This window comes from Diorhabda carinulata, chromosome 5 (genome assembly GCF_026250575.1).
Source record: "Diorhabda carinulata isolate Delta chromosome 5, icDioCari1.1, whole genome shotgun sequence".
NCBI lineage: Eukaryota > Metazoa > Arthropoda > Insecta > Coleoptera > Chrysomelidae > Diorhabda > Diorhabda carinulata.
Genome location: NC_079464.1, coordinates 7,850,869 through 7,866,106, shown reverse-complemented (window position 1 = coordinate 7,866,106; position 15,238 = coordinate 7,850,869). Strand labels below are relative to the sequence as shown.

General features: G+C 33.0%; 1 protein-coding gene across 2 annotated transcripts in view; it reads right to left on the bottom strand.

Moving 5' to 3' along the window:
- Positions 1 to 5,675: 5,675 nt before the first annotated feature.
- The window catches only part of LOC130894474 (titin homolog), a 29,044-nt gene continuing 19,481 nt past the window's right edge, over positions 5,676 to 15,238 (bottom strand). For both annotated transcript variants that reach the window (XM_057801338.1, XM_057801339.1), the window contains 4 exons: positions 14,028 to 14,582; positions 13,022 to 13,385; positions 9,140 to 9,737; positions 5,676 to 7,524 (listed from right to left, as the gene is read on the bottom strand). In XM_057801338.1, the coding sequence (XP_057657321.1) occupies positions 6,308 to 7,524; positions 9,140 to 9,737; positions 13,022 to 13,385; positions 14,028 to 14,582 (2,734 nt within the window). In that variant the 3' untranslated portion in view covers positions 5,676 to 6,307. The remainder of the gene's footprint in view (positions 7,525 to 9,139; positions 9,738 to 13,021; positions 13,386 to 14,027; positions 14,583 to 15,238) is intronic.

Genomic DNA, 15,238 nt, shown 5'->3' with positions numbered 1-15,238 from the left:
GCGAGACAAAGGAAAAAACGACTATGGAAATCGCGTTGGAATATAACATCATGAAATAGTAGAGATCAAGAGGTTATAATGGAAATGAGCAGACATAATATCGAAATATTGCATTGAATTCCAAAATTTTCTCGGCTCTGCGAAATTTCCTGCTCCTAGACATCCTGTTATATAGATTCGAAACTCGTAATGCAATGCTTTAAATTATACCATATTCTCTTCGCCGATTTTTTTCAATGTTTACTGCAAAAAAATACCTATGGAAGGGTATTAGACTAAGTGACATCCATTCATGCACCGGAAACGACACACTGATAATATTTGAAATATCTATGAATATTATTTTCACTTGCCTTCACTATATTAATCCTTGTTCTAAGGTAGAATGAATTATTAACCCCGTTCGAACCGGACTAATCGGTGGTCAAATTCAAATGTTTCTTCTTCTTCTTCCTGCTGTGTATAGGCATCATTGCCTGTTTTTCTTCACGTCATTGCCTCTGCTCAGTCACCTGGGAGGTTGTCACTCCATCTTTTCCTAGGTCTTCCAATGCTTCTTTGTCCTGCTGGTGATTTGTCCCTTGATATTTTCACAATTCGTTCTTCCGTCATGCGGTCAATGTGCTCATTCCATTTTATCTTTCTATCCAGTACCCAGTCATTGATATTATCTATCCCGCATGTTCGTCTTATGTTTTCACTCCTTTCTCTATCCATTAGTATTCTTCGAACTATTTTCATTTCTGTAGTCTCCAATATCCGTTTCGTTTTAGAGGTCTCAGGTCGGGTCTCTGCTGCATAGGATAATATAGGTCTGATTGCGGTCTTGTAAATGCGGGCTTTTGCTTCAGTTCGAATGTATTTATTTCGCCAGATTGTGTCATTTAGGTATGCTGCTGCTCTTGAGGCTCTTGTAGCTTGGTTTCTTACTTCCATCTCCACGTCCTCGTGTCCAGATATTTCGATTCCCAGATATTTAAATTTCATTTCCTGGTGTATTATTTTGTTATCCACCACAAGCTTACATCTGATCGGTGTCTTGGAAGTAACCATTGATTTTGTCTTTGCCGCTGATATTATCATATTGAATTTTTTTGCTGTTTTGTTAAATTGGTACAGTAGCCTTTGCAGATCGTCCTCGTTCTCCGCCAACAGTACCGCATCGTCTGCATAGCACAGGATTTTGACTTCTTTATTTCATTTTGTATCCTCTTAGTTTGCGTACTTGTTTTATGATTTCATCCATCAGTGATGGATGATGGATGAAATTCAAATGTTTAGTTTTTCAAAATCTAGAGCATCAAAAACGCGCAAGAAGTAATTTCCTATGGTTTTTGGGTCGAGAAACTGATTAAAATAAGTTTCAATGAAATCGTTGCTTTCATAAAGTCAATTTGCAATATTTTTGTTAGAAGGGTTTCAACGAAAATTTTTTTTTGGATATCTGAAGAACAGAAATAAATTGAATATGGTTGAAAAATATATGAGTATAGTTTTGCAAAGAGCAGCCAAACTACACGGTAAAATTGCAGAGCTATTTTCAACATTACCAAAATCAAAGGAAAAATGTAAATTTCTAAAAACAAGAAGTCGATTTCTCGAAAAATATTCGGTTGTATTTCAGATCCTTTTTGCATAACTACATTCATATAATCCATTTTTTATAATTATTGAATGCTGTATAAATAAGAAAAAATATAGATTGTGAAATCTAGCTTTAGAGATGAATCTCCAGAGAAAATTAAAAAAAAATCCGTTGACGGGTGATAGAGGTATAAATTAGAACTATTTTAAAATACGAGTAGAAAGTTTAGAGTTGTTTCCAGTTGGCTAGGCTGATACAAAAGAAATTAAAACAGCACTAACAAGTGTCGAAGGGTAGTCGACGACGCTATTTCGGAAGGGGCGTTACAGTCGAATACCCTTCGACGGCCGCCGTTAGGAATTAAGAAAGTTCCTGAGGAGTAAATGCTGTAAGTAGTTAACGAATTTGTGATTATTAGCCATGAAGATCACCGATGTGAAAAGGTGCGTTGACTTGACGGAAAAATACTTTTTTAGGTTATTTGTACCTTCTTCTATCTACATGGACCATGGTTTTAATCTTCTTACCCCGTTTTGTTTTATATTTGGCTTTGCTTCTCCAGTTTTTGGGTTTTAGTTCATTTGTACCTCGTCTTAATATCTCATTTTGTGTCTACTTATTTTATTTTGCCTCCGGTGTCTCTATACGGATCTGCTTCTCTCTTTTTTGGTTTTTAGTTCATATGTACCTTCCACCACTTACCCTTAGATTATTTTTAACTGACAAATTTTAGACAATATCAATATGTAATAATAATTGAAAGTTTATGAGACATAGTAGATCTACTGTTATAGGTAGAGACAAATCTTAAAGATACATCGCATCGATGAAAATGTTACATATAACATACATATCGATTATTAGACCGAAAATCAAGACTTGTTTCCAAGAAACAAACATTCGTTTTTCATTTTCTTCATAAATAAATAAATTGTGGCCCTGATAAATTCTCCCTTTACCTCATCAAGCAATGATGCTTGTGCTCTCCTGTTATTGTTTTACTTTTTAAAAATAGTCCTTGAACACAATTCGATGACTATTACAAAAAGCTTCCCGATAGATGAAACTGCATCTACCTTTTTCATTTGCTATTTCTAATCCACTGTTTTCGTTTCAGAAATACATTGTTGGATCAAGGTTCCATTTACAGTTATAAATAGACATAAAAAATTCGGTAGTTTTGTATAAACTATGTCAATAAGGCCTAGTGAAAGTTCTTTTTAATGGACTTTTGCTCTAAAGTGAACAAAGGATAGCAATAACCAACGGTAACAAGTCTATCAAATGGTATTGGACGACCGTCGACTTAAAGTATAAGAAGTTATCGGCATATCAAATGAACGCATTTGCAATATACTAAATGAAGAAGTATGTTACTAACACATACATTTTAAAGTCGAACCAAGCGCTCGTCATCAAATATATATATATATATATATATATATATATATATATATATATATATATATATATATATATATATATATATATATAGAGTATTTTTCTCTGATTGTCCTACCAATTATTTATATGAATTCAAATAAACTACTTCTTTCGACGAACTATTTAATTTGTGAACACCATAAGTTAAAGCACCAAGGGCACTTCAATCTCTTGACAGTGATTATCGCCATTTCTATTTATTCTACCAAATTGAACTGTTAAGGCATGTTGCTATTCTATTGGCTTCTTCTCCCCCATTATCCTGATAATTATATACACAAGCTCCATTACTTGTCATCCAGCTAACGTTTCTTCATTTTAGTCGTTGTTATGCATTGAATGATATGGCGGCCTGATTGCATAGTTTTAAGAGCCTTTGTAGGTTGTCTTCGTTTTCTACAATCGGTTTAACATAGATCTAAATCTCTGTCGCCTATTCTGTATTCACGAACGATAAAATCAAGACAAATAATGAGAATGAGTCATTATTGATGATAAAATAGTTTAGTAGCGACATATCCCCTTCCGCACTAATACGATTTCAGCGATTTTTACTGGCGTTGTAGCAATTCTAGAAGTCCTTGACTGTAAACTCCCGACAGCATCCTCGTCATAATTGTTTGAATATCGTCAATCGATTTAAAATAGGTTTCTTTTATATTTTTTTATTTTAGGACAATAAAATAAGTCAGAGCTATAGATTCAGCGATTAGGGTGGCCGAGAGCCAAAAACTACGTCACACTCAACGTGGAGTGTCAGGGTAAATTAGATTAATGCAGCAACCAAGTGTTCCCGATGTCTGAGCGCACTCTGTTGATCCTTTTTCGAAGTCTACCAAGTATTTTGTGATAAATACTTGATTCACAATTTGTCCAAGAGGAAATAATTCCTTATAAACCGCGGAAGTTGAAGCATTATTTTGAATTTTGGCCAACAGTCCATTTTAGGATCGTACTGAAAACCAACTTTCGCCACCAACAATAATTCAAGATTATAAGATCATTTTGAGCCTATTCCAGTCTTCTGCAATTGACATTTAATGTCGTTTTTGTTCTTCTTAAGGAACCATTTTTGTAATTTTCTTATCTCGAAATCGTAAGTTGAAATATGCTTGACGGTTTCACGGTTGATATTTAGCTCATCTATCTGCGCGGCTTCTTCCTCGTGGTTCATTTATCCGCAAGTTTCACGGCCCTCCTTGAACATTTTATACCAATGAATAAAGGGTGTACAGCAAATAGAATCATCATCAAATATTTTTAACACTATACCGAAGTTTTAGTCGCCTAATCGCTCTATATCGCACTAAAGGGAACTAATGATCGCACTCAGATACGGAGACAGCAGGGTTAACATATAGTTTCATTGCTCAGAGATCACCACAAGCTCAGTAAAAAAATCAATCTCATTACTTAATTGAAAATAAGTTGTCTCAGGTAATCCTCGTTCCTACCTGTATTGGTTCGGTAAGCTTCTGTTTTGTAAGGTGTAAGGTTACCTAAAGAAGATGTAAAATAAAATGCATTAGTATTAAATATGACTTTTTTAATAAAATCATACAATTTATAATATTTAAACGATATTTCTATAATCTTACGCTAAAATATATATATTTATTGAAATTTTGGATTTTTGATAACTTACAAAAAAAGAAAAAGTTCATCACACAATAGGGCAGACACATATATTCATTTCTATAAGTTATACATTAACTATTACGTTAACATTAACTTTGACGTGCTTAAGTGAATACCTATAATAGTATATCAAAAAATCACTAATAAAAGCCTTTTATGTACAAAATTGTACATAACAATGAATTATATACAAATATAATAATATAAACCAAACAAAAATTATAAAGATTCACGATTAGCAAATTCTATATATATATGCTATACAAGTTTTATTTACAAAAAAAGTAATTTCAGTCGAATTGAAGGTTGACGTTAATAAACAAAACCATAATTTTAACAGTAGTTTAGACTATACAAACATGAAGTAGTGATTTAAGCATTTAATTCCTGCAAAAAATCAAATTAACAAGGTGTAGTGTGGTTACTTCCTTATTGGAAACTCGCGTCCCCATGTGGTCATATTAGAATTTCAGTGTATATGGTTTTTATTTATACTAGTTCACTGTCACCAATTCAATGGCAAAGCAAGAGCACACATTGACTTTGGCTGTTCCATCATAGCAACTCAACGTGCATTCAAAAAAAATTTTAAGCCGCGTCGTTTTCAGATTGAAAATTGATTCGTTTGTGGTTTTAGCCATAGTAGTAAAAATAATGGTCTTTCCAGAACAGTAAGGACGACTGAAAACATCGAAAACGTGAGGGAAGCAACTCTTGTCATACCCTAGGCAATCTGTGACTGCTTAATCAATTTCTAGCCGGAACAATTCCTTTTTTCACTTTATTCCGAAACCTTTCTCAGGACGCCCTTATTTACTTCAATGACAACAAACAATTAGCAGTCGCCTCGTATAAATCGTGTGAATGTTTAGTGTGCAATAACTATAATTAGCCCATGGTTTTATGAAGGACAGTTACAATCAATTCTCTATCAGCATAATAGGAGTTTCTACTAACCGAAAGAAATGTGTAATTTGAAAAATAGTGGAATAGATACTTTTTGTTATAATTTTTGAAAATAAAGAAGTTACTACACCGCACCTTAAAGTAAAACAATAAAGTCGAGGTAAAAAAGAGATAAAGAAAATTATAATGTGCGCTGAAGATTGGACAAAATAAAAGTGAAATAAAAAAAGTCAAGTTCAATTTCCAAATTAATCAATTTTAAGTTATGGAACCATTTGCTTTATACCAAACACGCAGTAGACTACCATTACATTAATTTCCACAAATTACACTGTCTTCTGGTCCTTCGAGCCGAATATAAAGTAGGAACCTATGAAAAACTGAATAATTGTGTAAATTCTAAGTGTTGGTATAATGGTAGAAAGTGGTGTATTCAGTATTTCGAAATTCGTCGTACGTCATACGATGTCAAATATTGGTTACATAAGTATACTGAAATAAAAATAGTGAATATAGCTAAAATTAATGTGGCTTGAAAGGCAGATGTCAAACAATAAGACAGCTGCAAAAGATCACCACATGAATGATTCAGATATTGCACATTATTTGGAAGAATCTGATTCCATCATATCAGATCATTTCAATCCGTTGATTCTATCACTACATCATTATATAGCATTCTAAATTACTTTTAAAAAAAAGTTAAACCGTTATTATGACATTAAATCTCCGCTATTAAATATCGTTCAGATCCGCCGATTTTGCAACGATTTTCGGTTGTAGGGGAATTTCGCACGATCCCTCACTAGAACTTTCCGTTTGAATTGATCCGTCGTCATCTTTCGGGTCCGGCGTGCTTTGCAATGAAAGGGGAATGTTATTAGCATTTTTTTCGCCGAATGTGTTATCGGGTATATCGAACATTTCCGGTGGTGGTTCACTTAGAGAGCTACACATCGATCCTCCCAAGGTAAATCTGCTTTCCTCTACCAAAAAGCTTCCGGCGCTTATGTGTTGTTGACTTTTGTGATCGTCCTTTTCGCATTTCTTGCCTGATAAACTATCATCGACGTCGTCGTTGAGCAAAGGCATACTACTATTGAACGGTTTGTGGGATATATCGTTGTCGTCTAGAGTTGATAACGAATAATTGTAACCGGGGCTATTTAATCCCGTCGAAACTGCCGCTATTGTTACTTCCGGGATACTTAAACCTAGTTCTAGGTTTGCTTGAAATTCGTTGCCAATTAGAGTAGCTACCTGTTGATTAGCGACGGTTTGTGATATGTTTGGATCTGTAATGGTGATCGGTAGATCGACGTTTTTAGGAACTTGTGTTAAAATATCGGCTTCGTCATCTGGAATTTTTTTATTATTCGAGCTTGGTACTTCCAGAGGTGTCATAATCGGTGAATTCAAAGTTAAGCTTGTTTCGAGTACGTTACCAACGTTTATGGGGTATAAAGCATGGTTAGGACTTAATTGCGAACCTACTTTGGATTGCGTAGGAAAAACGTCAGTGTCGGCCAACGCGGCGGCAAGAATATCGGTGTTTTTGTTAGGTTGTGTCGCGAATACGGGATTTCCGTTTCCTTCCGTACTTTCTACGATATTAGTCAGCATCTGACTATCAGTATTCGTATTGATCAATATTTGTTGTCCGTCCGTTTGTATTAAAATACTCTTTCCTTCGGCGTTGGCTATTATGTTTGCCAAATCGGTCGTACCTTCCGATAACGATTCTAAGAATTTTTGTGTAGCTATGGGATCACCGGTGACTATTAGCTGTTGACCCTGTTCCCCATTCGAATTGGAAACTATATTAACTGAAGCCTCCGTTGGGGCAACCATGATACTCTCTTCTATTTTTTGTTCAACTGTGGGTACTACTTCATTGGCGACGGGCAATGATAAAGGAATTGTTTCACGAGGAATTTCGATTTTGGAGGTACCTAAAAAAGATATTATGTAGTTATATATAATAATAGTAATAACATTAAATAGAAAAATTAAAATCGATTCAAATCTATCTACAAAATCCGAGAGACTAGAGTTTTCTCAAATGAAATCAATTTACCTATATGGCAATGTGTAAATTGAAATATTAAGTAGAAGAAAAACCTTGTAGTTGACCTCAAATTGTCATGAGAATATTTTATAGAACATAGGAATATCAATATCAACTCAATTCCCATCTACTGGTGTTAATTTCACTAAGAAGGCATAGGTCAGTACCACAAATATGAGAAGTTTTCAATAATTTATTGAATCAAAACAATTATTTGTGACAAAACTCGATACATTGTTTCAACTTTACAAGTTTTAATTTTTCTTACCAAATAGGTTTGAAAATAGATTCTAAAAGACACATTATAATGAAATTCCAAAAATAATATAGTTATCCCTGTTTTCTTAAGATTTGTAGCTCTTTCAAATTCTTTTCTATGAACATTTTGTTTTCAAAACCCCCAAAGAAAAAATCATTAAAAGATAAACCTAGTGATGTGAAAGACCACTGTATAACACCTTGTAAAGAAATAATTTTCCAGTTAAAACTATTTTTAATCTCAGAACCACCATGTGAGTACCACAACAGTCTTACTGAAACTGAAATTTCATCTGAATACAATAGATTTTTAAAAATTTTTTATTTAGTTTGATTTGAATCATAATTTCACTTCAGCCTTTGGATATTGTCTTGAAAAATAGTTCCTAGGTTGTTTAAATTTTAGCGACAGTGTAACCATTTTCACGACTATTTTATTAATTATTTTAGAATTTAAGGATCTTAACTTCTGGCAATTTACTTCAAACTAATTAGTAAAAACAAATGTGATCCAAAGAGGAATCCACACTCACACAATACTCTAGAAAAACAACGAAAATGCAGTGGAACAGCTCAATGCAATTTATCATTGATATGAAGCTTTCACTGGTAGATTGAAATAAATTTGTGTAAAGCTTAAACTCATATTCTTATCTTCAGTAAAAAATTTCTAATACTGTATATAAGAAATTTATTATGTTGGATTTTTGCCACCATTAGTTCGGAAATTATCTCTGGTAGGTCATGTTTCATTTCATAGTAGGATAGTGGGCAGTCAAGGGCCATTGAGCACATAGACCAGTCATACCCGTGATACAGCTACACCAAGAATGAATTCGCCATTTAGTCACTACCCATTAAAATGATTTGACATTCACCCGCGACCTGCGTCCAGATTTTTGCACGGCCAGTTGGTCAAGACTGCAGTTCTTTGAGGATGTTCAGCCTGTTTGCTGTCCTCAAGAATTCAAATTATATCGTTAAATCTAGTGGTGGGAGATCCAGTAGGACCTCAAGGGCAGTGGTTGGGACCCTGTAATAGTAAGATACGCGAGGCGTTGGACTCTGTCCGTTGGTGATTATTCATATTGAGAACATTGTTTACTACCACTCACAATTACTGTCTGGTCGTTCGAGCCTACCAGTAACCAACATGTTCAATTTTCAATGAAACGTACAGCAATTGAAAGTGACACTAGGCTTGTCAAAAAATTCCCAATAAACTAAAAATAATAAATTACCTGCTTGTAATTCTTCTCCTGGATTGGTGATCTTAACGGTAGCCGGTTGAGCCAGAGGTGTCGGTTGGTTAATATTCCCTGCTAAAGCTCCTTGATCTATTTGTAAGACGATGTTATTCAAATCTCCTCCTAATCCGAGGTTAGGATCTAATGACATAAGTGCCTCGTTATTCAGAGGTGTCAAATTACCGGTCTGATCTAAGGTTACTAACATATACGATTGTGGTTGACCGTCAACAGTTTCACTAGGTAATGCTAATATTTGTCCTTCAGTTATTGTTGTTTGGTTACCGAGAGCATCTTGGATGACCAATTGATTTAGCGGTCGTTCAATTTGAGGTTTAGGTTCTTCTTGAACCACTTTTTTCGTTTCTGGTACTTGAGGGATGACTTTCTTTGATGTAGTAGCAGTAAGAATAGATGAATTATCACTTTTTGTTGAAACTGGAATTGTTTTAAACTTCGAATCTTGTTTTCTATTGTAAGATTTGCGGACAGGTGATTTCTGTAATAATTTATGTGGAACAGATTCCGATTTCGACTGAGAGCTGAAATGCATTCCGCTGCTGGCCTTAATAGCTTCTAATTGTTCAGCAACCTAAATACACAGTTTCAATTAATTCAAATATAAAGTTAATAATAAGAATATATATTTGCAGGCAAACTTGAAGGATAATAGGGACTAACTTATAGATATTCTTGGTAAAGAAATATATATAAATTGGTAGAAGTGGATGTCACATTACTATTACTTGTCACACAAAATTGTAATGAAATTGTGACAGAAAATAGGTAATTGACATTAACAAAGATTTTTATTGAATATATTCTAAAGATAAGCAATATTATTGGGGAAACAGAGGCTGAAAGGGCCAAAAATGCCATTTTAGGCTCTCATAGATCAGTCTAAGGTTCTGAAATCTCTAAGATATCACAACTAGTAATAGCAGATTCTAGTTATTTTGTAGCAATACCTTGGGTGACTAAAAGCATCTTAGATAAAAAAGGTTATTTTGTACTTTTGAACATTGTGAATTGTTAATTAATATCAAGTATTGACTAATATTTTTTCAGTACATAAATCGAAAAATTTTGAGAAAATACAGAATTACATACATTAATTTCTACAGAAGGTAGTACATAAAAAAGAGCGTTTCTCTATGTACTTTATTCTTTTAAACACTGAAACGGGTATTTTGAGAATTTTTTGTTCTACTAAACACTTGTTACTACGGAGTTCACATTTTGAGTCATAATAATGATTAATGTTATATTATCGTCTATCCCATCCTATAGTAGTAGTTTTGGAAATAAGTGATGGTTATTATGTCACATAGATTTTTAAGTAACAAACGCACAAATGATGCTATATTCTCCCTCCTAAATAATGTTTACTCCAACCTAAACAACCATCACTCCACTGCAACAAATTTCTGTAATTTTTCTAAGGCTTTTGATTTTGTAGATCATAATTTATTAATTAGTAAATTGCAGTACTGCGGTTTCAGGAGAGCACATCTTGCATGGTTTAAGTTCTTACCAAAAGAAGTCAGCTTGTAAGGGTAGATACAATGATGTCTTCCTACAAGCCAATAGAATGTGGATTGTCTCAAGGTTCAATAGTAGGCCCTATTTTGTTCCTTATATTTATGAACGACATTGCCTAATATATCTAACGACCTAACCACCCTTAAAACATGGTGAGATTCTAATCTTTAGTGTCTCAACGTTTCTAAAACTAAAGTTTTATCATATAAAAATACGTCACAGCCTTTTGTACTAAATAACACATTGATGTCGTTGAATCTGTAAAACTCTTAGGACTTGTTGTGGACAATTTTTTGAAATGAGGGTTACATATCCAAGAAACTAAACTTATTTTCCTCTGTAACAGTTTATTTGCCATTACTGAGTCGCATCTCTGATATGCTCTCCCTTTTAGGCTGGGAGCTGGTGACAGTTAAATTGCACTTACACGGATTCTAAAGTTTCGCATAGGAATATATAGTATTTAATTATAGGTACAAAATAAGCCCGGTATGCCAGGTCGTATCCTGGCAAAAATATTTTTAAAAAAATTTTATATTTTTAAAAATTCCTAATAATTTGCACTTACACGGATTGTTTGATATATCATAGAGCCAGACGATGTTTATAATAAAGAAAAAACTGATGTACTTCAAAAATTTACAAATGAACTATATAAAATCAAAAGTAATAATGTCAGTAAGACGAGATTCGAATTATTTTTAAAATTCTTCGCGAGTACTAGCAACAATGATAGATTTTATCAGGGCATGATAAATTTTAATTCCAGCAATATTCCTTCCTATTGGAAATCATTATCACAGAAAATATTAAGAACAATATTCATAAATGCAATGTGGCAAAATGCAACCGAACAAAGTTGCATTACATTAGACCCAATAGCATGTGGTTAGCAAATTAATGAAAAAAATAAATTAGAACCATTATGGTATACTAGCCAGGCAGCTCCTCTGACCGTCAAAGAAATTGTACAAAGCAATCAGGATGAAGAGGAAAATGAGGAGGAAGATACAGAATCACAAATAAATAGATATTATGGATGTGATGCTAGAGATAATTCTGACTAAATTTATGTCTAATTTTAATAATAAATCATGTTTGTATATAGCTTAATCGTAAGGCCTTCATTTTTTATTTGTCTTGTTCCTGTATTGATTAAGTAACTAATATATAGAAATTAACCAAATTATGAATGAATGGAATGTTTAATTTTATAAATAAATAATAGTTTTCACCAATACATTTGAAAAAATTTTATGACCTTTACTTTCCTTCCTGGTATTAATTTATTTCGGTATGCATCATTCTCATGATTTCCAGGGGTTGAAGCCATAATTCAAAGTGGTGTGACAGATATTTCTGCCAAGAGAAGCAAGAAAACCTAATTCCGCGATAAGTGCAAAATTTGTTGAACTTTCATTATTAAAAGTCGGCGTGACAGACATTTCTGCCAGGATAAGAGCTGTCACGCCAAGTTTTTTAGAAAGTACATAAAATTTGCAATAAAATGATACATAAAACATGACAATCCGTGTAAGTGCAAATTATTAGTAATTTTTAAAAATATAAAAATTTTTTAAAAATATTTTTACCAGGATGAGACCTGGCATACCGGGCTTATTTTGTACCTATAATTAAATACTATATATTCCCATGCGAAACTTTAGAATCCGTGTAAGTGCAATTTCACTGTCACCGGCTCCCGGACTATTTGTTGTGTGATTCAATTTGAGCGAAACTTCAAACTAGAAAAGAGAGCTGTTAAATATATACTCAGACTAAACTGTAGGACTAACTGCAGGGACATATTTGAAAGATTCAAAATATTGAGTTTGTTTTGTTTGTTTAGAAAGGTCATCGCACATCTACTCCACTATCCCCATCTATCTAATTATTAAAAGTACAGAAGAGCTTTTAAAATAGTCAAATTATTAGAAACTCAAAAAATGGAACACAGTAACTCCCATCCTCCAAAACAATCTCTTGTTCTTATAGGGATGCAGTACATATGAAATTAACTCACAAAATATGAATTGTTGTATATCATGCAATTTCTGGAAAGAAACGGGTTTCGGAAGTGATGATATATTTTTCTAAGAATGAAAGAATCATACAAAATGGTTGAATCGTTGGAGAGGTCCTCATTACACCATAGTACAGCTTTCAACTTCAATTGTAACATAAATTAGCTACAATCCTTGAGTTTTGAAAATTTTCTAATAATCATCGACACAATAAATAACTTTCGTTACTATGTTTATTATAATAAAAAAATTCTAAAGCCTATATTGTTGAATATGTAATCTTGTATATTTCTACAAAATTCACATTTACCTGCTTATCAATATCGTCTTCAGTTGTAGCAATTTTCTTTATCGTTTGTCCGTGCTTGTTGGTAATCAAAATCGTTTTAGTAGTTTTGGTACTTGTAGCTTTTTGAGTAGGCAGGGAGGATGTTGTTGTTCTTTTTACAACTGACTTCATTGGCCTGGGTGTAGCTGCTCCGGTAATAATTTGACCAGCAGTAGTAATGATTTTTTGTGAACTTGTCGATTTTATATTGCTAATTTCAGATTTTAGAGTTGGAAGTGTAACGGTTTTTTGTACCAGCTCAGGTTTTATTACAGATTTTTCCACCTTTGGCAGTACTGGAGACTGATATCCCAATACTTTTTGTTGGGCTGGAGTGAGTAGTAGCCTTAAATATAAAAAATAGGGTAGACATATTTAGATCTTATTGAAACAAATATTTAAAGGAACGTGGACATCAAATTTATTTAAATTATATTTTTTAATAACAGATTATCTCAAACAAATATTTAAATTCTATCCTAGAAAGTATTTTTATTCTTCACAAAATCAAATTATAGTTAAGGTGATTGGCTTATAAAATAGATGATGTTGATATTGAAATTTAATAGAAATCCCGAAAATGTATTAATCATAAATGATCCAAATATAGAATTCAATTCTGTGTGCTTTGAAGGAAACAGCATACTTCAAATAAGTTATTAAAAAAATAAACTTCACATTATTTTTCCCTAATTAAAAATATATCAATCTCCAATCATTTTTGAGAATTATTTGATAAATTTCACTTGCAATCAAAGTTTAGGGCATTCGACATTTGAGTCTTGTACATCTCTTGAAGTTTTTCTTGTATAAAAGAAATTGTAGATATTGAAATTTTTGACAAATTTAATACCTTGGGGTAGCAATATCAAGTGAGAAGGATTTAATAGAGGAATCACGAACTAAAGTGATAAAAGCATCAAGAGTCAGCAGTCCTATTAAAAGAATAGGAAGTCACTTTTAATACTCCAAAATATAGTATACCTACCTTTGTTGTTGTCCTTGTTGGTTAGTCACAACCATTATTTTGTGCCCAGTTCCTTCAGTTGCGCCAGTAATTTTGGAAGGGATATTAGAAGGTAATGAAGTCTTTTTAATTATGGTTTTTTTCACTTGTGGCGCTATACCTGAACTCTGTGAAACAAGTATGTATTTTCCAGGTTTTGAACGTGATAAAATATTGGGAGTGACTGATAGCCCAGGTTTCGATACTGTTTGTAACAACCTCGGTTTGGTGAATTTCGGTGAGACATTAGTACTTCTTGTTGCTATTACAGTCGACTTTCCAGTCGGCACAATTTTTGTTAAAACTTTATTCGGTATTAGCTTTGTTGGTTGTGGGGTTTGTTTAGGTTTATTTACCGGAGTATTATTTTCTATGACTATCGGCATATTTTCTATACTTTCTGGAGTCAATATTTGATCTGACAGAACAATTGGCATATTGAATATGTCAAACACGTTGTCGTCTTGACTAGTAGCGTCGGTAGTTGTAGCTGATTTTGACGTCTTACTGGATTCCAATGAAATATCTGCAGGTGTTCTATTAACAAAATAGAAATTAGTTTTATATATATATATATATATATATATATATATATATATATATATATATATATATTATTCACAAAAAAATATGAAAAGTGAATAGAAACTACAGTAATTAAGCAAGAGAAATCTTATTATGAAACATGAATTACAGATTAATAAAGAAAAAACAAATCGAATATATGAACTTGAGAGCAAAGAGATGGAGTAATACTATGAATAATAATGGGGTAAGCCAAAATGAAAATTGAATCAATAAAAGAATCTCATAAAATTGAAAAAGCACTCCACCTATATACACTTTAAAATAAATTTTAGTAAATTTGTGGTGATTTTATTTTTTATATTCGCTGTTCTATAGCTGCAAGGTTGTAGTTCCAACCAAAGGACTCAACCGGTACAACCTAAGCAAATTCAGAGACTGTAAATAAACAATTTACCTTCAGCCTCTGAAAACGATAACTTGGTTATCAAAACACGCGTCAGACGGTGTAATTGTGTGTGTTGGTGTAGTGGTAGTGTAAACAGTGAGTTCAGTAGTAAATGTTTAAGGTAAAACTTGAAACAAAATAGTAGTATAATGTAAAGTTAAGTGCTAATAACCCTTAGTGGTTGTAACACATTTACAAACAAAGTGAGAACTATTTCAAA